General features: G+C 42.8%; 1 protein-coding gene across 1 annotated transcript in view; it reads right to left on the reverse strand.

Annotated features, from left to right (window-relative positions):
- Selenoi (selenoprotein I) overlaps positions 1 to 27,532 on the reverse strand; it is a 41,855-nt gene that overhangs the window by 7,429 nt on the left and 6,894 nt on the right. Inside the window, exons 2-9 of the mRNA XM_032909049.1 lie at positions 19,149 to 19,217; positions 18,172 to 18,280; positions 14,420 to 14,494; positions 10,498 to 10,760; positions 9,046 to 9,154; positions 3,513 to 3,561; positions 1,127 to 1,307; positions 59 to 244 (exon numbers count right to left, since the gene is read on the reverse strand). Of these exons, the coding sequence (XP_032764940.1) occupies positions 59 to 244; positions 1,127 to 1,307; positions 3,513 to 3,561; positions 9,046 to 9,154; positions 10,498 to 10,760; positions 14,420 to 14,494; positions 18,172 to 18,280; positions 19,149 to 19,217 (1,041 nt within the window). The remainder of the gene's footprint in view (positions 1 to 58; positions 245 to 1,126; positions 1,308 to 3,512; positions 3,562 to 9,045; positions 9,155 to 10,497; positions 10,761 to 14,419; positions 14,495 to 18,171; positions 18,281 to 19,148; positions 19,218 to 27,532) is intronic.

The raw sequence follows: 27,532 nt of genomic DNA on the forward strand, positions 1-27,532 counted from the left end.
GCGTGCTTCCTCCTTCTGAATTCCCAAGAGCAGTTCTGCCCTGCCCTCCATCACTCACCACTTGTACTCCATAATGGACGTGAGCCAGAGTGAAGGCAGCAGTGAGTGTGTAAAGGAGAACACTCTCAAGGCGGGAGGTTGTTGTGCCTACGATCACGGTTGCCACGACCAAGAAGAGAGGAAGCAGCAACCAGTTCAAAGTTGGGCACCGTGTGCTGCTCATTTGGCAAACGATTAGCTGACACTTGGGAGAAGCAAGAAGAGGGGAGGAAAGAGAGGGTACTAATTAGCAAAGCACTTTTAAAGCTAGCCACCTCCACATTTAAAGAGCTTTCAGAATGTATCAATTTTCACAGTTCTCAATTGCTCAAGGCCCTAACTGGCCCTATTTACCCTTAAAAGCACAGATCTTGGGATCATATCAGAAGAGACTAAGACAATATAGTAAGGACATCTGGCTAATCTCCACTTCAACTTGACTAGACTTAGAATCATCTTGGAAACACACGCGGGGCTTATCTGTGGAGGAGGTTCCAGAGGTTTAAATGAGGGAAAACCCACTCTGTATGAGGGCAGCACTACCATGCGCTGGAGTCCTGGACTGAACGAGAGAAAGAAGTGAGCAGAGCAGTCCCATTGCTGCTTCCTCACTGGAGATGCCATGTGGCCAACCATGTGACCTGCCACCACCTGCCGTGGTCAACTGTCTCCCTTCTTAAAGCAGATGTCAAAGTGAACTCCCGTACGTTGCTTCTGTAGGTGCTTTGCCATGAGAAGAGAAAAGCACTAATACAGATATTATAGGAGTTCTTTTCTCACAACACAGAAACAGCTGAGGTAAAAAGAAGCATCTCCCAATTTTAAAAGTTTATGCTATGTGAAGAACAATTTCAAAACAGCCTCCTAAGCCTCGACACAACTAGGTTTCTTCATGGTGGTAAAGAAGAAACACAATCTCCAACCTCCGACCTCCAACCAGCAACGAACACCATTCAAAGCTGCTTTGATTTTTCTTTGTTTTGCTATTTTGGTTTTCTGAGATGGTCTCATGTAGCCCAAGCTGACCCCGAATTATGGCGAAGCTATCATTTCTGGCTTATATGATGTTAAAAAAAAAAAGTCTTACTGTGATATTGGCAAAAGCTGTTCCAACCATGAAGTAGAATATTCTAGGGTGCATTTCTAAAATATCTGAAGGTGACCGGAGGATCCACACTGTCGACAGAGTGAAGAGCAGGCATGGAGAGAAGAAGGGGACCATGGCTTCATAGATGGAATTGTGCTTCAGAGAGTTGCTTTTATAGCTTCTGAAAAATCAATACAGAACATTACATGTAGGACAGACATATTGTGGAGAGCTTTTGGGGCGGATTCTAGAAACTTGGCAGGAATTTGACATTGGGCCAGGACAAAGTAGGCTTCAGGCAAGAATCTGACTTTGGGCTAGGACAGGGAAGTAGGCTCAGGTATCTTGGCCATCCTGATAAGCCCCTAGACACGATGATCATGGGACTTTGTTTATTGCCTTGCTTGTTCCTTAACCTAGAATTGACCTTTTACTTGCATGTAATTAAAATGTTATAAAAGCAGACTTGGGAAAAAATAAACCTGCTTCAGCCTCAGAACTGGCTGGGGTCATGCTACATACAGTGTTGTCTAATCGTCTTTTTGTCTTTTTAATTCTCGCTCCCTCCCTGGAGAACCTGTTGACTGTGTGAGCTGGCTTGGTCAGCATATGCCTGACACTTATCACCAGACTCGGCCCACAAGCATCCTTACTGTATATCCACAATCCTACTGAATGCACAGAGAACAGTGTCATGAGCCCCACTTTAAAGAAGGTTAAGTTAGGATGAAATACTCTAAATTTATTATTGCTACCAGTTCTGACCCCATCAATCCTCCCCGATTCTATTTCCTCCCCACTTCCTCCTCCCTTTCTCTACAAGGTCTCACCATGTAGCCCTGGCTGGCCTGGAACTCACTCTGAATCCACCTGCCTCTGTCTCCAGAGTGCTGGGATTAAAGTAATGTACTATCACTCCCCACTCTTTCTATTTACTTTTTAAATAGTTGTGTTAAGAATAGACAGATGGGGCTCGAGAGAAGGGTTAGAGCAGCAGTTCTCAACCTGTGGCTTACGACCCCTCTGGAGACTGAACAACCCTTTCTCAGGGGTCACATATCAGATATCCTCCATGTTAGATATTTACATTAAAACTCCTTAACAGTAGCAAGATCACAGCTATGAAGGAGCAACAATATAATTTTATGGCTGAGGGGGTCACTACACATTAGGACCGGTATCAAAGCAGCTTAAAAGTTAAAAAGTTCCCACTGTTCTTCCAGAGATCCCAGGTTTGGTTCGCAGCACCTACATGGAGGCTCACACCCATCTGCAACTCCAGGAGATCTGGTCTCTGTGGACAACAGCATGCATGCAAGCAAAATACCCATCAAATAAAATAAGGAAAAAATTAGAGTGGCACGGAATTTAGATATATTTCACAGAAAAGACCCTGAAGGGAGTCTGCCAGCACATCCTGGTATCTCTATGCACACTGGGAGTCATCTAACGTGTTTGCTCATCTGAACAGGGATCCAAATTCTAGTCTTCATTTTGTTATTGGTCACATTATTTTGGACAGTTTGGTCCAAAGCCTCATCTACAAGAAGAGAAGAAAGTGACTCAAATGATTAATATGACTTGCAAACTGTAGTAAATGTTTACTTTTTAAGACAGTACCTTACATATGCACTGTTGGCAGACCTGGTACTCAGTACACAGCCCAGGCTGGCCTCGGCCTCCACAGTGCTGAGATTAACAGTGTGTACCACTTCTATAAATGGCCACCAGCCTCAACAGAAGCTACGTAGAGCTTGTCTTGACATGGGTAAAATTCTGCAGACAGGGCTAAGTGCTAAGGACTAAGTAGGAAAAACAAAACAGCAGCAGAGGAAACAGCCAAAGCAAAACTGAGGCGTGAGAGAACAAAATATATTTTGACAAAACAAAGCAAGTGAGGGAAGCCAGCAAAGATGGGGTGTGGAAAAGTCAGAACTGGAACTCCTCTACCCTACAGCAGAAACCACCCACAAAGGCAGGACGTCTACACAGCCTCTGAAGTGGGAAGGTAGGTCAGCATAGAGTTTGATGCTAACCTACATAGAAGGGTTATGATCTTATTATCTAAATCCTTCATTAAAAGAATTTGAGCAAATCAGTATTAACAAGAATACACATCGATTCATTTAAAGGAGGGACAAACTTGAAGACTGCTGAGCCCAAAACCTTAACAAAAGAACTGACCATTTTATAGTATAAATGAATTGACATTAGCCAACTGAGATAACCTCAATTATCCTATCAATTATCACTCTGGATCTGAACTACAGGCTTTTAAACCATTTCAAAATGTCCATATTACAAAAAGCAAACAGTCCTTTAAACTGCTAAAGATTTTCTTCTCTTTTGTTTCTCCACAACTCAAAAAAGAAAAAAAAAAACTTACCTATAAAAGTTTAATAAACTCATTGGAAGAGTCACACACAATGCACATCCTAAAAGGAAGAATATTTAAATTATTATGAATTATCCCAGAGTGACTATTTTAAATTAGCGCATCCATGCAGAATGCCCAGGGGTTTCAGAGCCAGCGGCCTTTAGACTCAAGCTTGTCTCTAAGGCAGAACTACTTTTACAAATGCATTGTAAGTGAAGAGCGAGCCCCAGTTGGGTCAATCTGCAGACTGGAACCTGCCTGGCTTTGATCTCTGCATCAAGAGGTCATAGAACCACAACACTGGGCAACTCAACCTTTCCATGCCTGGTTTTCCTTATTTTGTAGGAGAAAAGTAGTGGTCCCAACTGCACAGTCCCAGCTGAAAACTGCATGGATCATGTGAAGACACTGGGACAGCACCAGGCAGAATCTACGTGAACCCCAAAGCAGGCGGGGCAGACGACACTGGGATCTGTTGCTTCCTGTTTGTCTTTAATCTTCCTAGCCTCTCCAGTTTCTTTCCTCCCCACCCTGTACATGCCATGCTTACTTTCCCACAAGCCTACAGTGACATGTGGCTGTTCTAAGAAACCCTGCCTCTGTTGCCGGGCCACTGTGGCCCAGCTTACCCTGTCACATTTTGTCATTTGCTACCGTCTAGTGCTTTCAGTTCTCAGCATCCACCCGCTCTTCCTGTCCTCAGAAACTATACTCTTGAGACCCCAAGATTCCCACTGGTGAGTTCTGTGTCACTTCTGACTTTGAAGGTGACTTGGTTCACTCCTGGGTGACTGTGACTCCTCCTGCATTGTTCGGGGTCACCCGGCCTGTTTATGCTTTTCTTTGCCTAAACTAGGTGTTTTCCGCTTCATGGGCCCTTGCTTCCAATTAGCATACATGGGGGTTACACCGGCCAAGAATACTGGAGACTTTCCGCTATCTTGCTTCTACACAAGAATGAGTTTTACTTTATTGTTAGTTAGAGATTTCAGGATACTGAAACTTATTGTAGGTAAGAAGTTTCTGGGAAATCAAAAGTTATGCCATTGGTTTCTGATGTAACATATGTTTATCGTTACCCTGACTACCAGTTTGTGTTGTGTGGTTTTTTTCTGCTTATAAGCAAGTGCTTTTTGCTTGATTAAATGAGACTTGATCAGAACACTGTCTTGTCTCCATTTCTCGCGCCTCTTGTCCCATCCATCCCACTCCCCTCTCCGGGGTCTCTGCTGATGTTCCCGCGGGCTGGGACACTGCATGTCATTAGTCGGACATTCCAGTCCAAGAATGAATTCATGTTCATAACCGGCTCTGCTGGCCACACAGTCACTTTTATCTCAGTGGCTCCCATACTAGAATTATAGGGTGCTCCACCACACCCAACTGAGGATCTTTATCTTAACAGCCAACCACAGCATCTGAAAGGTGGGCAGCCACATCCTCCAAGCTGCAGAGCCCAGCTGAGTGGAAATGGTGGGATGACTTTTCTAGTGTTTTGCAGTCCCGGGGAGGGAAAATCCAGCGCACACACTAACTAGCAAGCGCTCCATCTGATCCCCTACTTTGGCCTTCCAGTATGCTTAACAACACCGAGAGGCGTGACTCCCTGATCCTCTCCTTCAATCTCTGAGCCAAAGACCTTTCAGTTTTCAGTGTCCTTCCCTTGTCTGCTTCCCTGTTCCATAACATCATTACCTGTCTACTCCAGACTCCTGCTGACCATACTGGGTTAAGGGTCACATAGACTTGTGATCTTATAAGGGATCAAAGTTAGAAAAATACCCCTGTGAAACAATGCCTAATAAATGAATGAAAGAATAAACAAATAAAAACCTAGTTCTAAAATGCTGGTCAAAAAGACACTGAAAGATGAATCTGGCCAGTATCGTATGTCAAAAGAAATGTTAAGCATTAGTGTACAGAAAACTCCAAAACGTAGGCTGAGGCAAAGGAGAAGGTGAGATTTTGGCCAACCTGCACTACATAGAAAGTTCCAGGTCAGGCTGGGCTAAACAGCAAACTATCTCAATAATTAATACATAAATAATTTTAAATTAATTTTTCTACTTCCAAACCCAAACCAGACTATTTGAGAGGGCAGGGAACTGTCAGAGGAAAGGAGGGTCTGTTGTACTTCTCACAGCTCCCCCCCCCCCCCGGGGGCTGGGGACCGAACACAGGGCCTTGTGCTTGCTAGGCAAGCGCTCTACCACGGAGCTAAATCCCCAACCCCTTCTCACAGCTCTTAGTGCTGAGTCATTCCACACTAAGCAGGGGCTCACAGGAGAGCAGGTGCTAAATTAAGTAACACAGAAACCCGCAGCTCCACGTCACTGGAACAAAGGTTGAGACAAATTTGCTATAAAGTACAATGAGGCATTATCTCAGTGGTGAGAGAAAAACAGCTCTAAGCACGGTAAGCATGTAGATACTCTATGTTCTGTTTAAGTTGTCAAAGGAAAAAACTCTATTTCTTCTCCAAGTGGAATGATCCTATGTTCTTAAAGATTTATCTATATAAATCTTCCGTCACGTAAACAACAGTGACAGAATACATTTATGTAGACCTGCTTTTCATAGTGCTATAATTTTAAGTCAGACTTTAAAATACAGAGAATAAAACAGATACAGAAAAATCGAAGAACACATTTAAAAAATAAGTGAAATGAAATATAACCTAAGGGTAAGGTGGCTACAAAAACAAAACAAACAAAAACCTTATTTCACATTTCTAACTTATTACCAAAATGTGAGGCTAGACATGGCTCAGCGGTTGGGAGCACTGTCTATTCTTCTCGAGGACCTGGGTTCAGTTCCCAGCACCTATATGGTAGCTAATAACCATCTGTAACTCCAGTTCCAGGGGACCTGACATCATCTTTTGACCTTTGTGGTGCACAGATATATGTGCAAGCAAAACATTCATATGCATAGAATTAAAAAACAAAATAAGCCATCAACACAGGGCTAAAAGATGACTCAACAGTTAAGAGAACAAGCTACTCTTACAGTGACCCAGGTTCAGTTCCCAGCACCCACGCGGTGGCTTACAACTGTCTGTAACCCCAGATCCGGAAATCCAATGCCCTTCCTTGTCCTCCATAGGCACAAGGTACGTACACGGTACACAGACATGTAAACAAAACACCCATGAAAACAAACAACAAAGAGCTCCACCAAGTTTAAGTACCTAGTTTAAAAAGACAAATGAGAAGGCTAAGCAACCCAAAGGATTAATGTACCCAAAACACAAGTGCCTCTAAGAATAAAGGAGGTGATCAATAATTCTATTGGGGAAACAGGCTAGAGAATATAAACCACACAGAAAAGCGAACACCATGGCTGTTAAGCCTGGGTGAGTTCATCATGAGAGGGGCAGGTTGAAACTTTACAAGTGTATCATTCAGGGTACCGAGTGTGACAATATATCACGATGGTAAAACTATAAATAAACAAGCATTTCTACAATTGCTCACAGGCATACCAAGTTAACACTGTGGAAGTGTTCAGTACAGCACTGCGCCATCTGTCCTTCTCTAACTCTTCCACTTCTAGGAATCTCCTCCACACCAGCCCAGAAGACACACGCACAGACTACACTACAATAATGTGTACAACAGCAAAAGCATGGAGACAATCTAAACAATGGCTGAAAGTATAGGGGAGCTGGAAGACAAAGAAAACCCTTATATACTATTGTGGATACCATCAAGTGGGGGGCAACAACAAAGAAGTGAGAAAATGAATGAAGCATGCATTTACTAACAATAAAGAAATAATGAAAACCTAAGGCATAAATTACAAGCTAAGAACAGGGTTGGAGAGATGGCTTAGTGAATAAAAGTACTTTCCCACCAGCCAAGTCTGACAACCAGAGCCCCACCCTCTGATCCCACATGAAGAGTTGTTCACTGACCTATACACGCATGCATGTGCACGTGCATAGAGAGGGGGAGGGAGAGAGAGACGCACACACAAGTAAATAAATAACCAGCAAAAGTGACTGAGGGAAAAAAATAGGTAGAATAAAAACTATACTTCTTTTGAATATATGGCTTTATAGATTTTACTTTGTAATCATGAACACTTTCTACACTATAAAGAAAAAATTTAAAAGAAAAGCCAATGCTTATAAGCTGAAGTAAAATACAAATGTATGTATCTGTAAATGACTTCACAACACAAAGTGGTACCTTTATCATCAGATGCCATTCGGAGCCATCATTTTGAATGTATGTGTTATTTTTATCACAAGAGCAACTTTAGTCCCCTACTTGTCTGCCGAATGAAGGGCTATAAACTAAGACCATTAACATCTAGTCCTACTAGGTGAAGAACACACATTAAGTTGGAATTGACATACAATACTTGAGCCCTCTCATCACTATTTATATCAGAGACAACTAGATGGCATGTGCTTCCTACTGTGGCCATGTTAACCTTCGATTTAGCCAAAGAGGGTGCCTGTAGGGCAGCTGACCAGAACAGGAAAGCAGTAAAAAGCAAAGGATTCCAGGTTACTATTTTAGGGGTCCTAGAAAATGTACTAAAGACCTAAGGAAAATAAAAGGCATACTTGAAGGCTAGTGATCGGTTGCTTCATCTAAATACAACCCTCCCTACTGCTGGTGCCCTTGTTAAAGAGTAGACTAGAAAAGGCTTAGAAACTGATGGCTACTGTAGTAGGCACAGCCTTTCTGTGGTTCTAGGCCACACACTTAGGAACCACACTGTTTTAGCTACCAAATGTATGGAGTGGTTTTGTCTTACGTTGTTTTTTAAAACCTTGGAAAATTCACCTTTCCCCTACCATTAGTGAGTCTCTCAGTCAGGCAGCTTCTCCTATCAAGTGTAGAAAAGAAATATATAAACATCTACTGTATGGGATTTTAAAAATGTAAACCATGTGCTTTAATAGATATTTAAACCAGACACGGGGACGTGGATCTTTAATCCCAGCTCTTGGGAGTTGTGAACAGGAGGATCAGGAATTCAAGACCATCCTTGATTACATAATAGCCAGCCTCTAAATAAAGGGGGGAGGGGGTAGCCCTAGCTGAGGTGATCGTGGGAAGAGGCTCTGCGACAGGAGGGCTAACAGAGTTGGAGACAGGTGGGATGGCTTCTGTTTACCACAGACAGGACATAAAAATGGTTACCACAACCAAAAATCTTCAGTGTTCAGTGACATAAGACAGAAGGAATCCAAGAGGAAGAGAGACTTAATCTTTCAGGCAGACAGGTCATCAAGTCTCCATATCTATTACAGTCTTCCAAATCAACAATCTTCAACTTGAGGTAGGTGTGAAATGTCCACTAAATGTAGATTCTCCAATACAGGCTAGACTGAACCAAGTAATAAGTTTACAAAGCTAAAACAAAAGCCCCCTTGTTTCTGCTAACATTCTGGGGGACACTGTACAGGTGGTAGGGTTACTCTGCTTGCTGGAGAACAAGGGAGAGAAGAACCACTCGCCACAGTCAGACCCGGGCCTTTATAACAAAGTGATGTTAAAACAGGCTTCCACATGGAGCTTCTTACCAATAATCATTGCAGTGAATAGGTCTCTATATAAGAAATTAAACAGGAAAGGTTCATACCAGGCCTCAACTCCCACAACCGCAGTCACTATGTAGACAAAAGAAATAGTCTGGAAGGGAAGCAGACAGAACAGAGGCATTAACAGATGAAAACACAAGGAGCCAGCAATGCTCTATACATCATTAAGTCTCATCAAAGTGATTTCTAAAAATAAAAAAGAGCTGAAATGTGCTATATGGCAAATCTTCCTGCCTGTAAGAGACTTTTCCCCTCCAGTATTAGCATCAAATAGTTACTATATAGGCAACGCGGGCAACTCGTCAGCATTTGGAACCTTTCTAAAGCAGTCCACAAACTGGTTAAGTCATAGGACAACTGGATTTGCTCAGCTAACCAGTTTCCATTAGCAAACATTCTCCACCTTCTGAGTTCTTCATTGGCGTCTCATGGCAAATGGAGAAATGACAACACCAGAAGCTGAGACTCAGGGCAGGGAGAGTAACCAGGGCTGGGCAGAGAGACAGCTCTCTCTACTCACTGGGTTGGTGAGGGAAATAAAAGCCAACAGTGCATCAGATATGCATGCCTTCCTCCAAGTAAATCATATTTAATAGCACTAAGCTATTACATTTTAATGTAGTAATGGCATTGTAATTATGATACTTTTAAAGCTCTAATCACTTAGCAATAAATGACAAAGCAGTTAACCACATGTCCTGTAAAAGACTTAGGAAAACATGGATAACATACATGAAGCTAGAGACCATGTGTTGGGAACTGCTAAAGCTAAGCGGCAGGCACACCGAGGGTTTGCTGTCATGTTTCAGTTTTGTGTACTTTGGAGTCAGTGATGCGGGGAACAGAACCTATGGACCTGTACATGTTAGGCAGGTGCTCTAGCACAGTATTACGTCTCCATCCCCAGCCTCCTTCCAGGAAAAGAACATAGTAAATAAAGCAATCTTCCTTTTTTTAAATTTGTATTAAAATAAATTTGTTTTTAATGTTTGTGGTTCTTTTGTTTGTTTGGTTTCATTTTGCTTTTAGAGACAGGGTTTCTCTGTGTAGCCCTGGCTGTCCTGGAACTTACTCCATAGACCATGCTGGTCTCAAACTTAAGAGATCCGCCTGCCTCTGCCTCCAGAGCACTAGGATTAAGGGTGTGTGCCACCACACCCAGTTGTATGTGTGTTTGCTTGGGCATGTATATCTGTGCACCACTCAAGTACTTGGTGCCCAGGGAGGCCAAAAGAAGGCATCATCCTCTAGAACTGAAGTTAGAGACAGCTGTAAGCTGTCAGGTACTTGCTCAGAAGTGGACCCGTGCTCTTAACTACTAAACCACCTCTCCAGCCCCACACATCACTTCTAATTTAAAAAGCCCAACAGCAGTGAAAGGGTTACTATAAACTTCAAAGCATGCAGACAATATAGGGCAGAATACATACTCACCACTTGGCTAATGTCATATCCCCATGGCAGGAAAAGAACGCCTGTGTTATATTTCTCCCAGTGAGACAGGATAAAAGAAAACAAAACCACCCACAGCAGGAGGTAAAGAACAAAAACACTGACGCCAGTCGGGCCTCGTCCAAAGATAGAGTACACAGTCACAACGAAATAAACACATGCCCAACTGTCCAGGCCGTGGTCAAACAGCTCCCCTAATGGGGTGCTGGAATTAGTTCTACGTGCTTGTTTTCCATCTACTCCATCTGCAACAAAACATACAGCAAAGGAAGAGTCAATATCTGACCAGCACAGAGAACGTCAACTTTAGGAAACTGGTGGGAAAAGCAAAACGGGCAATAGGATGTCCTGTCCCTACCGCCAGTACCAGCCAGGACTCTAGAATCCAGTCTTTAATCTTCCAGCTAAAACACTTCAGAAATAAAATATGTAACTTCTTGTTTTAAAATTTTTTTTACAGTGTGTGTGTGTGTGTGTGTGTGTGTGTGTGTGTGTGTGTGTGTGTGTGTCCCCACCATATATGTGCAGAAGTCCATGAAGGCCAGAAGAGGGCACTGAATTCCCAGGAGCTGGGATTACGAAGCAGCTTGAGCCACTTGCCATGGGTGCTGACAACAGGACCCTGGCTCTCTGGAAGGTCAACAGCACTCTTAAACCACTGAGCCTTCTGTCCCCCAGCCCTACAACTTCTTAATGTGGCGTCTAAAAACCCATGACACATTACTCTGACAAACATTCTAGCTGACTCCAAACTCTTCCACGCTGGACATGGACTCTCAACCTCTCAGACCTCTCATTACAATGATCTAACCGACTACTTGTTCCAGAAGCCACAGTACTCAGTGTCCACACTTGTGCCTCCTCTGTGACACAGTCCCTTGTTCACACATCTAGTCTTCCTCTCTTTTAAGTGCATTTAGAATAAGCACGCAGCACGGTAGTTAAACAGTTCTAGGATAAATCTGCTGAGCTTTTACAGGCACTCCCCTATCCATCAGGACAGACAGCTTAGCGGTTAGGAACACTGGCTGCTCTTCCCGAGGATTCATGTTTGATTCCCAACACTCGTATGGTGACTTTGAACCATCTGTAATTCTAGTTCCAGTCACCAGGCACACACTTACACACTTGGTATATAGACATATATGCAGACAAAATATCCCGAATATGTAAAATTAAAATAACTATGGTTGTATCACAAACCATGAAAGAGTCTAGAAGACAAGGGTTCCCTTCAGATAACGTGGACTGGCCTTTAGAACAGATGAAATATGAGTGGGAACTTAAGGGCTGAGTTGGATTTCAGCAGGTAAGAGATACAGGAGTGTGCCATTTCAAGAAGAGAGGTGCTCCCAGCAACGTTCATGGGGATGGAAAACCACAGTGCATACTAGAAGCCTCGAGATGTCAAAGAGGACAAGTCGTGCTCAGAAAATTCGAGCTATAGGTTGATTAAGCCAGTATGTGCAGGCAGTGTCAGAAAGCTAAAAGAGGAGCCGGGGAAATGGTCTAGCGTTCACTGCTCTTGCAGAGGACCCAGGCGCAGGTTCTAGCATTCACACGGCAGTTCACCTTTATCTGGCCTCCTGGGACACCTGACATGCACACGGTGCACACGTATGCATGCAGGGAAAATGCTCATACATTTAAAAAGAGAGTAAAACACCACATTTGGCTCACTATTAAAAACAAAAAACTCCAAGAGAGATTCGAGCCATCTCAAAAGTTTAGTGACTGGAGGAGCTACTAAAAGATGCATGACTATATAAGAGAGAAGCCACACTTTCCGAAGGTTTGCTGCAGAGTGAGAACGGCAGGCTGGACACAGGGCCCTAGTCAGTCAGCCTAGACAGACAGAGGACAAGGGGAATGAAATGCTGGTGGCAAAGGAACATTAACAAAGAAGGACGGAAAGCTGGTGTGGAAGTGCAGAGCTCACGCAGGCAATAAAAGCAGGAGGAGCTCAAGGTGGTGGCCACGCTGAGCCACAGTGAAAGCCTCAAAGAAAATCAAACGAGTAAAACTGAGAGAATATGTAAGAAAGCACGTCTTGACTCAAGAAGACAACTGCCCAAGATTCCAGCCTGGGTAACAGAAACAGAATGATCTTACAAAGAGGGAAGGCCAACCAGCAGGAGAGGTGGGGTACACAGGGCTGAGAGTTTTTCCTGCTGCTATGTTGCTGAAATATTTCCAAAAACAAAAAACAAACAAACACCTTTCTCCTATTCACTGGCTTAACAATTTTCTATTTTCTGTGCAACTCTTATATGGTTAAACCATCAAATCCACAAAATACATATTAATTAGAATTTGTACATTTTTTCAGTGACTTCATTCCAGCTTCCTTTGTTGGCTCTGAGTATATTTCAGAATGTAATTTTTTTCTCAGAATGGTGACTTGTAAGATTATTATTATGAAGGACATGCTCAACCCTACAGAAATTACTATAGTGCCAAGTAAGTTAATATTTTGTAATCCTAGCATAGTTGCACTTAAGTATTATAAACTGCTTCCTGTTCTTTCATGACCAGCTCTGCAACAAACTGCTTATGCACTAGTGAACCACGGGTCCTATGAGAACACATCATTTTTATATGAAAATTCTTAAACTACTTGAAATTCAGGTCTGCTACATATATTTTTCTTTTCTTTTCTTTCCTTTTCTTTTCTTTTCTTTTCTTTTTCCGGAGCTGGGGACCGAACCCAGGGCCTTGTGCTTGCTAGGCAAGCGCTCTACCACTGAGCTAAATCCCCAACCCTATTTTACATATATTTGAAAACCAAATACTAGACTGCTGCTTTGTGCCAAGCCATGTTCTAGAAACTTAGGGTGCAGCAGTAGATAAGAATACTCACTCTTAGATTTAATATTTTAGCTAGCCCAGCAGAGGGGAAGGGATGAAGGACACAGGACAAGCCCCACGGATGCTCCGGCTGCAAAGCACTCTTGGCAGAACGAGCCATGCAGGCCTCACGCAGATGGATGGCCCTGACCCCTTTCCCGAGTGAGACCAGCCCTCCTTATCTGTCCCCACATAATCTATCATGGCCCTCTCAGCACCCATCAACCATTTTCTATGCCAAATTCCTTGTCCAACTTAAAGCAAAAATCATGTCTTACTCCAAAAGCTGGTAAGTCGTGTGGTAAGGGCCAAACAACAGATTCTTTAGGCTTTGTGGGGCATATCCTTTGTGGGACTGTTCCACTTCTCAACTGGATTTTTACTGCAGGAAGGCAGCCATAGGCAGCCCATGAGAAATGAACACACTGTGCTCCATAAAGCTGTGCTCTGGAGAGTGAGCTGTCTTCAGGAGTGGCCTTGGTAGGCTGCCCGTGCCAATGGAGGCCCTACCCACACCTATGCACATGCGGCAGCGCTAACTGCGCTCAGTGGGTTATAAAGGAAAAGAGGCCTGAAGTGGGGAAGAAGATGTGGACGGTGGTCCAAAAGAGTTGAGCAGTGTGTGCGTGTGTGGGGGTGGGGTGGGGAGTACAATCTAAACATTCTATACATGTGGATGAAATTACTAAAGAATTTTTAACATTTTCTTAAACAACAATAACACACACACACACACACACACACACACACACACACACACAAACACACACACAGGCACATGCACACGCACATGCACACGCACGCACACACCCACACCACTCACCCACCAGGATTTGGTTACCAGCAGTCATCTGCCAATCCCTACTTTATCCTGAAGCCCTAGCAGCAAGCGTCAGCACTTTTCAGATTCAAAAATAGAAACCTATCAATTGGAAGATGACATTAACAGACTGTAGTTAAAAATGAGTTAAGCACAGGAGAAAACGTTAACTTAATGAGTGTTTCGTCTTGCTGACGTGCCAGCCACTGATTAAATGACGACTTGCCAGTTTCTTACCTAGAGTGTAGGCAACGAAGTTGAGGATGCCCACAACGATCCAGACCCAATCAGGTACATGCTTATGACCTGGCGCTGCAAAGGAAAGTAACCAAGATTTTAACACAGTCTAACTACAACAGCCTCACCACCTTACTGCTGCTACCAGCAAGAAATGTGGCTACCTTTTAATGAGAGGTTAAGTTACTTGAAATGTATTCTGACTATAGAACTAAAATACTAAAATTTAGCAGTAAACTCCACCAAAACCAAAGTAACTCCCTGGCAACTCACTAACAGTCGGTATGTGAGGCGGTCTGAATATGCCTGGCCCACGGGAAGTGGCACTCAAGTGTGGCTTGGTTGGAAGAGGTGTAGCCTTGGTAAAGGAAGTTATCACTGTGGAGGTGGGACTCTGAGGTCTCATACATATCCTCCAGTCTGGCCAGTGTGATCCAGACCATCCTCCTGCCTCCTGAAGCACCAAGTCTGCTGGCAAGATGCCATGCTTCCCGCCATGTGATGATGAATTCAATCTCTGAAACTGTAAGCCAGTCCCAACTAAATGTTTGCCCTTATAAGAGTTGCCTTGGTCATGGTGTCCCTTCACAGCAATAAAATGCTAACTAAGACAGTATCACATTGTATTTCTATTACAGTACAAGACTGAGTGTGGTGGTGTGCACCTTTAACCCCAGCCCTCCAGAAACAGGGCCAGCTTGGCCTACGTATCGAATTCTAAGACAGCCAAAGCTAGAAAGATCCGGTCTCAAAGAAAACAAAACTTTACTTATGGAATCAAAATAGAAAATAATGCATGAGAGACTTAAAAAATGAACTCACAGATGTGGTGATACACATCTGTGATCTGCTGGGAGGCTGATGAAGAGGGTGGTAAGTTAGAGGGTAGACTACAGAGTCTGACCTACATAGCAAGATCTCACCTTAAATAATCTTAAGCGTAATCAGAGAAAATATATCCTTAGTTACAAGATAATTAATATATAATGAAAATTTGATGTATGTATATTATAAACATAATATATATATAAAACATTTCCACTCTCAAAAAAAAGTTCTCTCTCATATATGGAATCTAACCAGTAATACATGTATATATGTAAACAAATGTACAAGTGAGTACAATATTTATAAAGGGAAAAGAAAGGCTAAGTGTTAGGCAATGAGACATGAGTTATGAGAGAGGGTGTAGATCTAATTGTTTTTCTAGTTCTCTCATGTTTTTGGATTGGGCGGTAGATGGGTACATAAATATATTTGGCACCCAAAGTGCAAGTTGAATGCAATACCCCACAGTTCTCATTCTAAATGCCTGTTCTTTGAGTTGAATAGACTTTGGGTCTGTTTAATTTAGATATGTGATATCTTTATTTATTTGGAAGTTGTTTTTAATACTCATAAAATTAAAAAATAAAAATACATGTTTGGGGTATCCTTAGTATTAAAATACAAAAAAAAATTTTGCAAACTTGGGCAAATTTAGTATACAAAAGACTTTACCTTTCTTAAAGACTAAAGCAGAGCTGGGGAAATGTCTGTGGTTAAGATCATTGGCTGCTCTTCCAAAGAACCTGGGCTTAAGAATAGCACCCACATGGCAGCTCAGAACAATTCTCTCATTTCAGGGTATCCACACCCTCACACAGACATACATGCAGGCAAAACATTAATGCATATAAAATAAAAAACAAAGAAATGTCCACGCTAACGAGATGGACATGCTTGTTTATTTTCACATAAAGAACTGAAGATGGCCAAGTCTTTGATATTACAGAGAGTATAGAGCATTTTCAACATTTTTCATGGTCAATCTGAATTTTAATTTTATAAGTGTCAATTCTGGGAACACTGTTTCACATAAATGTGAACAGAAAATACCAGAAATCTGTTAGGCCCATTTCAGAAACTGTTGGAATTCTGTACTAATCCCGAGGCAAAATTCATTTCTTTCTTTTTTTTTTTTCAAATGAGATTCAAGCCAGCAAATTGAACAGCAACTTTTAAAGATTTAGTTTGCTAAAGCGTGTGCATGCGTGCATGCGTGCGTATACATGTGCATGAACATCAGAGGGGTCTGATCCCCCAAGATGGATATACAGGTAGATCACCAAGATTGCCTAACATGGTGCTGAAATCGAACCCAAGTCCTCAGCAGGAGCAAAACGTTCTAACCACTGAGCCATCTGTCCAGTTTACAAAGGGTCACAGTTTGTTATTCTTTATTTTCTTGATGAAGGGTCTCGTGTAGCCCGTACTGACCCCCAAAGGCTGACTGTGAACTTCTGACCCTCCTGCTTTCACCTTGTGAGTGCTGGAGTTACAGACATACACCACCACACCCACTTTATGCTGTGCTGGGCTAGGGCTGGACTAGGGCTTTCTGCGTGCTAGGCCTGCTTTAGATATCACCGTTATATCCCCTGCTCCTAACATCTTTTAAGAAAAGGAGGGTCTCACTGTCTGGTTCTAGCTGGTCCACCTTGCCTCTGCCTCCCAAACATTAGAATTAAAGGCTCATACCACCATGTCCGTCCTAAATATCAATTTTAAATTAAAAATGTTAACACAATCCAATCCAAAGACATCCCAATTTAATACTTACATGATGAGGATACATAAGAAAATGTTACGTCTGTTTTTCATTTAGAGTCATTACAGGTACGAGCAGCACATTTCATACATTCAGAAAGAGGGTTACACTTCATAACGTAAAGCAGCCGGAGGCAGAGCCGAGTGTTTGGGGCAGTGCTCGTAAGCAAGTGTGACGTCACGCACGCCGGTGAGTGCAGCCGGAGACTCATTTACTACTAGTCTGTTTTTAGTGGTTGAGTGCTCACAAACATTTCACTGCTGCCAAGTTTTCTGTGACCCTCCGACATTCAGGAATGTGACTCCATATGGGGTCCCAACTCAGTTTTAACAAGCCATATTCTAGACAGATTTCAAAAATATTTTAGGAATGGTCAGGTACGGGACTTAGCACTCAGGCCTGTAGTTCCAGCTACCCAGAAGGATTCTACATTTGAGGCCAACTGGGGCAACTTAGTAAAACCCCACCTCAAAATAAAATGTAAAGAATGGGCTGAGTTTCTAGTTCAGTGGTATAGTGTATGCCGTGTGTAAAATCATATAAAAAACAAACAAGCAAACAAGGTCCAACTAAGAACCATTTGAGAGGAAATCAGGAGTCATCTAAAGGGAAGAAATAAAATGGAGAAACTGCATTCCCTTTAGAATAGAAGCAGCTTTTCTTTTCTGTGATTGGAGATGGGAGATGCTCGTTCCTGGCATTTTTAGGCATGGTGGGCCCTACTTAGTAATTTTAAATAGTTTTAAATCCTAAATCTCTATCTATACGTAAATCTCTCTTTATTACGCTGGTGAACTTCTGATATATGCAAAGCTGGCCCTGAAACCCTGACTCTCTGACTCGCACATGCAAAGTGCTGGATTACAAGTGTGCATCAGCATACCTGGCCTCTAACTACTCACAGCCAAAGCCTCGCAGCGTTTTAGAAAGCATATCTAAATCTAACAGGTAAGTTGCTACTGTAATTCTAAAACTTAAAGGAAACATATGTAACTTATAAAAACACAATTTAGTTTATATGTAATTTCTACATCTTATATAACATTTTAACATCCAAACTTTCAGAAACATAAACATATTAGAGTCAGAAACTAACTAAGCACGTCTCATTTTTGCTACTCAAAACATTTTAAATTATGTATTAAGATAGTAAAATTCTTACCTGAAGCATAGAAGTCAGGGTCGAAGTATGTCAGGAGTAGGAAATTGAACACAAGCAGCATAAAGCCAGAAAAGGTTATAAGATTGGGAGCCAGCCAAGTGGGAAATACCTGTTTTATTTTCCAAAACAGTTATAAATTAAAGAATGCTCTGTTCAACAAACATCACAACATACAAATTTAGTCATAAGAAGCTATCGGCCTAAAAGATTATATGCAGGAGTTATGTCTATATGCAGGAGTTATATCTATTAAAATGTAAATAGTAACTCCAGTTGTTAGACGAGTGCCTTTCTCTTCCTGTCTCCCGTCTTTAAATGATTCTTTAATACACAAACCTTTGCAATGATAGCATTCAGTTAATTTTGTATAATAATGATCCACCACAGTGTATACATTTAGATTTCATAGGCAGATACACCAAAAAGAGTTGACTGGGGGAAGGGGAAGGCTGGCACCTCTAATGCAGCTTATTAAAAGCACTGTTGGCCTGCAAGCACAAACCTGCAATCTCAGTTACTCAGGATAATGAGGCAGGAGGATTGCAAGTCCAAATCCAGTGAGTCCCTGTTTTAAAAAGTAAAAGGGGCTAGAGTTGGCTCAGTGGTTAAGAGCACTTGTTCCTCCAAAGGACCCAGGCATGGAGTTCCCAGCACCACAAAGTGTGGCTCACAACTGTCTCTAACGCCAGTTCCAGCTCATCTGATGCCCTCTGCTCATCTCACACATGGTACAGACATGCATGCAGGCTAACACTCATACACATAAAATAATAAAGTCTAAAACAAATTTTTCACAAAGTAGAAGAAGGCTGAGGATACAGTTCTGTGTGGATCACCTGGAGGCATGCATGAGGCCCCGGGTTCAAAAAGTACAACAGCAAAACATAAACCTGAGTGGAAGCAGTTAAGACCCTGTAAGATGGGCTAAAATACTAAAACCTCATTTAATCAAAAATGCACGCCATTAACAATCTTACCTTCACTATAGTGTTCCAAAATGGGTGCATGACATACAGAGAGAGCGGGTTGGTATCCAAAGCGCTGTACTGTTAAGAAACAAAACATCTCAGAATTAACCATTAATTACTAACAAATATAATAGTATTCCTTAATGAAAACAAGTATAAAATAACTCTGGAGAGCACATCTATTTCTATGCTATGCCCTTCCGGATAACAAGACTAGATTGAAATATACATGGGGCAAGACTGCTAAATGAAAGGAAAGAGCCGCAGGCCAAGTAGATGACACCCAGGCATGGAGTTAATCCTACAGTGGCTGTTTCCGTCAAACACAGTCCAATCGCCAGGATCATCACTGGTTCATCTCTCCCCATCTCAATCAATGTCGCAATGTTTCAGCTAAGGCATTATACCATGGACCGAGGACACAGCTGTGTGGTAGAGCACTGAGATTAGGGATTGGCACTGGAGAAAACATTTAAGGGGGAAAAAAAAGAAACAGTCCTACTTCAGTTGTTACAGTTATTGCACAAGAGAGGTAATGCGCGTACTGTCCAGGTTAAACAAAGACTGGACACTTTCTCAATCGCCTACATCCCTGATTTTTGAGACAGGGTTTCTCTGTGTAGCCCTGGTTGTCCTATAACTCACTTTGTAGACCAGGCTGACCTCAAACTCAGAGATCTACCTGCCTCTGTGCGGGATTAAAGGTATGCACCTCACGGTTTTCCTACACCCCACCCACAGTGGTCTAGTTGTTGTGGACAACTCTGAGTGACCTTCCTGCCTTATTCACCTGTAGATGACATGTGACAGCCCTGATCTCAGAGGCTACCACAAGGATTTGACAAGGTGACCATACATGCACCAGTAACTCAAATGTCTACAATAGACTCTGTGTGTTTTCTTCCACTTCTCTAACAATTTCACGTAAAATAGAGTATCTGTCTGGGACAAAACCTGACACAAAAGAAGAAGAAGATAGTAGAGATGTGCTCTGCTTGTACTGGCCAGAACTGTACCTCAGGGCTATCACCAGACTCCCAGGAGGTCTACTTAAGCCTACCTATGTTGTCTTACTGTAACTTTCAGCAAGCTATGCTGTGACAAGGCTTGCTCTTTCAGCTGCACAGCAGACATCACCACACAGAAGTGTCACAGGAAGAAGGCCCCTGCCCTGATGGCTCCCCGGGCCTCCAGACCTAAGCACATGGAACGCTACACAGATGACTCAAAAGGAGTGTCCTGGCTTCCACTTAACAGTCTGTACCCATGCCACGTGGTGGAAGCAGGCGACCTGAAAAACTGGAAGAGCACTCATTTCCAGCCCACCCTCTGCAGAGAAGCACGATCGCTGTAAGAACTGAATGAGAAGGAGACAGCGGGAGGTGCAGCATGAGCATCTAATGGGCACAACATCCAAAGCTGTCATTCAAACAACATCGTTCAGTCATTAACTCTAAGTCATTTTGAATTAGATCCAAAACAAAACTTTAGTTGATGATATTTCAGGGTGAAAAGCTTTTCATAGTCTGATATTTTAAACCTCTATCTCAGAAGTCCAGAATATAAAATAAACACAGAAAGAGACATTTCACCCTATAGGATTCTAATTTGACATTGAGTAGTGGCCAATGAGGTTAAGTAAATCATAGCAAGAAGATAGTGTGAGGTTCTAAGCCAGCAAACAGTAACCCTACATCAGCCACATATCATTAAAATGAATTCTTACAGCCCTGTGAGTCCGGAAGAAGACAAAACCTCATCATGAGGGGAAATCAATATAAACCATTAAAGGTGCTAAGCTGGACGCGGTGTTTGCTTGCTCTTGTTTGCTAAGTACACTTTGACTTTGCACTGGGATGTTTTGGTATACCCCAGAGAATGTGAACCTGGTGTCTATCCCAGGGAACATCTCGCATGGCTTACTTGGACTCCACAGTCGTTGAGCCTGAAAAAGCACTTAAGAGCACGGCCTCAGGGTGAGAGGCACTTTCCAAGCAAACTGTCCAGAGGTGGACACACTCAGCACGTCTGGCCCTCACTACGGCCGTCTTGGTTATACGGCTCTTTAGTGCTTCCAGTCACCAAGAGCAAAACAAACCTCACCACTTCCAGAAAGAAAAGGTCTGGGTCTGAGGCTAACCAGCTTTCCAGACACAAATAAATCCTCTTCAACCCCAGCCCCTCAATCCTGTGTTTCATTTCACTCTACAAAACAGAGGGCCTAAAAAAAACTGGCAATAGCGCTCCCTGTCACAGCAACCTGTCCCTTCGCGTGTCCCCCATACTCCTTCTGTGACTCTTCTCCAAACACTTTGAGTGTTCGCACCTGGGTGTAGCTCATTAGGCCAGGGCTGGAGGGCTCTAGTTATGGGTCACATAATAAACACTTAGGCTTTGAAGGCTGAATGCTCTCTGCAACAAACCTGCCACCCTGCCATTTAAAGACAGGCAGTCACTCAAGAACATGTAGAAACAAGCACGGCCACGTTCTGACAAAGCTTGCTAGGAGACTCTGCAAGGTCACAACAGACAAGCCAATCTGCTGTTACTCCAACACAGAGCCTCACTGAGGGCCAAGGGAATGGAACAGTGATGAGTGGGAAGGAAGCATGACCAGAATCGTCCAGTTCTCAACATGGCGGGCTCCTCAGACAGTGGATCGTCTGGTCACAAACTCACACCACAGGCTTTAGATTATACCTTCCTTCATAGTCACCTGGCCCCTCAGGACTGTCCTGTATGGGCCACTGGGCCACCCTGCTCTATAATATGAGGCTAGCTGTCGGAAGCTAAGCATATGACTACCCTGGCCCTTTTAACACTTCATCTTGCTAAATAAAGTCAATTCATTTCCACACTTCCCAGATAGGATTTTCTTCTAATCTAGATTAAACTGCTAGAGAAAGCACATGTGCCTCCAAAACCCTCAGCCTGTAAATCTAGCCATGCTAATAACACCAGTCCTCAGGTCTCATCAGAATGCCAGCTGAGGTAAAATGTGCAGGCCACTCCCTCGGGGTGGCTATACATTAATTACTACAGCTCATCATTTGCGTTTGAATATGACTCTGTAATGTCATCTAAATTACTATACCTGTCTCGCAGTAAGAAACTTTCACAATCCAAGTGAAATCCACAAGTACTCGAAGGAATGTCTTGCAAAATAGCCTAAATCAAAAGCTTTTTTAAAATTTCAATCCGAGTCAGGAAACAGAGTAGAATTCACTCTCCCCTCATCCACAGGCTACAATATTTATGAATACCTGTGCTTTCTGACAGAGGCTGCGCTACACCACTGGCAGGAAAGTAGTAAAACTCAGTTTCCTGGGCTGTGAGAGTTTCCGGTCTATGAGACGGGCCAAAAGGAAGAACGCATATCATGTGCATATCATGAGACAAGATAAGAGAAATCATGAACAACATTAATCATGTCGTGGAAAAAGTGGGCAGGCCAAGCGGACAGAAATGGAACAAGCACTATGAGGAGAAAAGCCAAGCCTGGAAATGCTGCCTGCCACACACCAAGAAATACCAAGAGTCACTGAGGCACAGGGACTTCCCCCTAGTGTTTTTTAGAGACAGTGTAGCCCTGCCAGGACCTTGGTATTCCGGACTTTCTATAACTATGAGAAAATAAATTTCTGTTGTTTAAGGCCACCTACTGTACTTTATGCAGCTCTCAAAATCAATGACTATGTGACTATACTCCCACTACTTAAGAGTTGTCAGCCTGTGTCCTAGAAGGTCATCAGTGTATGGGACACAGGATCAAGGAAAAGAAGCCAGGCCTGAAAGAGAGTATGTTTCTACAGGATCCAGCACATGGGTGAAGCTCAAAAAAGAAGCCACAGGCTAGAGAGATGGCTCCATGGTTAAAAGCATGTATTGCTCTTGCAGAGGACAAGAGTTTGGGTCCCAACACCCTCATCAAGTGATTCACAACCACCTGCAACTCAAGTTCCAGGCGATCCAATGCCTGTGCTCTCTGTGGGTACCTGTGCTCACTCACGCATAGGCAAGGCATATACAAATAATCAACACTAAATATTTTTAAAAGAAGTCATAATAGTAGTTTGGTGAGAGGAATAGAGATCATTTTGGATCACTGTTTAAGACTCATGAACTTGGGCTGGAGAGATGGCTCAGTGGTTAAGAGCACTGACTGGTCTTCCAGAGGTCCTGAGTTCAAATCCCAGCAACTACATGGTGGCTCACAACCATCTGTAATGAGATCGGACACCCTCTTCTGGTGTATTTGAAGACAGTGTACTTATATATAATAAATAAATCTTAAAAAAAAAAAAGACTCATGAACTTACACACTTAAGATCTGTGTCTGTATATTGTTCACACCATAGGAGGGAGAAGAGGTCCTGGGAAATGGTGCTGGTTCAGTAGGGTGAGGCACTCGCCACTAAGCCTGACTACAGGTTTGATCCCTGGAATCCCCATGATGGGGGAGAAAAAAAGAGACCAGGAGGTGGGGGGGAGGGAGAGAGGGGAAAGGGAGAATGAGAACACAGATGTCCAACATCTCCAAGATACCCTCCGATCTCTTGTGCATTATCTTATTAGGAATTACATTTAACAAAAAACCCCTGCTTACCGAGCTGATATATAAACATCATATCGTAAAGCACATTTAAAACTGGGTACAGTGACTCACATCTGAAATCCCTAGTGCTCGGGAGACCAACGTAGAAGGATCACAAGCCTAGACCAGTCTGAGCTACACAGTGAGAAACCCTTCCTTAAAAACAAAACATGAACTAGCTAATTTGTGGGAATCCATAAAATGTGACTTACATATATGAGTGGTGGTTTATGAACCGTATTTACTACTGTTACCATTTTAGATGTAAGCAAACTCATAATAATTCCAAGATTTCCCATTCAAAATTGCCCATGCTGCTTTGTTTGTTTGTTTGTTTGTTTTTCAAGACAGGGTTTCTCTGTGTAATAACCCTGGCTGTCCTAGAACTCTCTTTAGACCAGGCTGGCCTCAACTCACAGAAATCTGTCTACCTCTTCCTCCTAAGTGCTGGGATTGAAGGTGTGCCCCACCATGCCCAAAGGGTAAAAAGCAAGATAGTTCATAATTAGATTTCTGTTTAAATTAAAATTATTACTTCCATCACTTAAGCATAGCATATAATACAAACGGTCCTAATTGTTAAAAACTATTCTTCAAAAGAAATTCAAAGAGCTGCCTTCCATATACAAACTTGGGACTCAGTGCCTGAATAGAACAAAAAAGGTTGACAGCACAGAAGTTTCTAAATTTGATCCTTTATACTTCCAGCACAGTAGGCGTTCAATAAACACATGTAAAGTCTGCACACATGAACAAGTAAATGTGTTTTACTCTTTGCATTCACTAGAAGATGACCTCATTATCCTGTGAGCGAATACTGTAAAGTGATATAATAATGCTAATTGCGACTAGAAAGCTAGAATCCCCTGGGCCTCACTCTAAACACGTGGGTTTTTGTTACCTAAGGTGGGAAAACATCCTGGGCAGGGAATCCTGGACTCTACGCAGAGCGGAGAAAGCCAGCGGCCTCGGGAGCAGAACAGCACTTAAACCTCTCCTTTTCCTGGGTATCGGTCTGAGGTGAGCAACTGCTTCAAACCCTGCTGCCCTGACTGCCCTGCAGTAAGGATTATCTGTCCCAATCTTACAGATAGGAGGCTATAAAATTCCGATTAGCACAGCTAACAAATGGGAAGGTCTAAGTTATAAATCATAAGTCCAATAAGACTAAGTTATCTTAGAACACTCTAATGAAACTGATCCCTTTGCTTTAAGCCAGACTATACTGTCCTGACATGACCATTAACTTCTAGATCAGCAATTCTTAACTTGTGAGCTGCAACCCCTTTGGGAGTGCATATCAGATATCCTGCCTATCATTACATTACAATTCATAACAGTAGCAAAATTACAGTTATGAAGTAGCAACAAAAATAACTTAATTTTATAGTTGGAGTCACCACGATGTGACAAACTATATAAAGGGTTACAGCATTGGGGAAGTTGAGAACCACTGTCCTAGTTGGTTCACTAAAACTGCAAGCTCTCCCGGTGTAGATTTTTCTCTCCCTATGTTCAGAACACAAATCTCAGGGTGAGTCCCAGTGAGTTACAGCCTTCTATCTCTTTTTTAGTTCATTCTGCTTTCCTGAGGATAGAACCTTGGGCTGCTTCTAACCAACAGAACACAGCAAGGATGATGGATGTCACTATTTTTCCTAAGATGTATCACAGAGCACAAGTGTAAAAGCCAGAAGTCAGAGGTCAACCTCTGACCCTATGCCTCTGGAGCCATCATCCACCTTTGTTGTCTTGAGATAGTCTCTGCAGGAACCTGGCTCACAGGCTAGGCTAAAGATGGATGGCTGGTGAGCCCCAGGGACCCATCTATCTCTGCCCCCGATACCAGGGTGACAATCAGGTACGGCCATGCCCAGCTTTCTTATTTGAGTTCTGGGAATCTGAACTTCTATCTTCATGAATTTCCTCAACTACCTTGGGAGCTTGAGAAGTTTGGTGGCGCTCTCAGTGCTTGGGAGGCACAGGCAGAAAGATCTCTAGTAAGAGGCCAGTCTGGGCAACCTTAGAAACAACAGAGCTGGGGATGTAGCGCAGCAGCAGAGCACTTGCTGAGTGCGGCCTTCAACACCACAAGGGAAAAAGAAAGAAAGAAAAATGACAGCTATTTGAGGCTTGAAAGCTAATATATGCATATTAGAGTAAGATAACTTCTCTTTTATATTCATTTCTTATACTAGAATTGAGTATTCCTTTGATGCAGGGCAGTGTGGGTTTCAAACTGGACCCAAATTATTAGCCCCCATCAAACCCACGGCATCGACATCCCGGGAGTGGGACCAGGGACTCAAGGTGTGCACCAGCACATCTGGCCAGAATCGGCCGATTAGCAAGCCCTTCTGAAGGGTTTCCTGAGCTGAACGATAAGCCACTGTCAGGAATTTTGTGGTCAACACAGACAAGAAAGCAAAGTATAATAAGGTTTATAAAAAAATAAATCGGGTTGGGGATTTAGCTCAGTGGTAGAGCGCTTGCCTAGGAAGCGCAAGGCCCTGTTCGGTCCCCAGCTCTGAAAAAAAAGAACCAAAAATAAAAAATAAATCATTAAGTATCCATTAGAAGGCTACTAAATGCAAGAAAGCAAACACTGTGCCACAACTAAGATGGGAAAATACTAACTCCACTTCAAACGCATCTTAAGAGGGGGAGGAGGAGGTTATTAAGTTTCTTACGTGTTCTTTATGACTATGAGACTTTAAGGACCACACCCACAGATATGACTCAAAAATCTCACTTCAGTGAGTACAGCCATTTTATATCTGCTAGCAAGTCAGAGCAGACTGGAGAATCACAGTCAGGAGAGACGTGCAGCCACAATGACAAGTCCACCTCAGTAAAGGAACAGAATTACTTATTGAATTATCATATCATATCATATCAAGCATATGATAAATACATAAGGCCCCTTTGTATTCTTGAAGACTCTTTGTTGTTGTTGTTGTTGATTCTGTGGAGTTTATTGTCCTGTTCTCTCTTAACACTTTTTTACACTCCAGATTTTATTCCCTTCCCAGTCCACCCTCCAACTGTTCCACATCCCATACCTCTCCTTCCCCCAGCCACCTCCCTGAGGGTGTCCCCACCCTACCAGACCTCTAAACTTAATACTGCCTGTTGTATTATATCTATAAAACCAGATGCCTATCATCCCAGCACCTAGGAAATGGGCTGAGCCCTTCCATATCCATCAGTAATCAGGAAAATGCCCTAGAGATCTTTGCCTACAGGCCAGTTGGATGAAATGTTTTCCCAACTGAGGCTACCTCTTCCTAGATGCCTCTAGTTTTGTGTCAAGTTGACAAAAACTAACGAACAAGCACAAAGAGGTGTGGGTGAAGCTTGGGACCCTGGGCTTTTAAACAGGATCATGTCCCCTAAGCTGGGCTCCTGCTGAGATCATCCTGCCTCTGCCTACCAAGTACTGAATTAAAGGAATGTGCTACCGTGCTTCAGTATATTTGTCCTGGGATTGGAAATACACTTCAGTTTATAAAGTGCACAAGGACCTGAGTTACATTCCCAGCACCCATATAAGAAAGCTGGGTGTGGCGACACATAAATGTTATCTGGTGTAACGTCAGGGTGGGATGAGAGGGTGTGTCTGTATGTTATATCCTCCTTAATGCTATAAGCAGGGACACGTGAACAGCAGGTTTTATTCTTCATTTACCTAACATTAAGCACTACACACTGGGCACTTGGCAAATATTAATTCATTCAACTTTGAAAACAATCCTGTGAGGTAAAACCTATGGATCTCACAGATAAGAAAAGCTAGAGC

This window comes from Rattus rattus, chromosome 7 (genome assembly GCF_011064425.1).
Source record: "Rattus rattus isolate New Zealand chromosome 7, Rrattus_CSIRO_v1, whole genome shotgun sequence".
Classification (NCBI taxonomy): domain Eukaryota; kingdom Metazoa; phylum Chordata; class Mammalia; order Rodentia; family Muridae; genus Rattus; species Rattus rattus.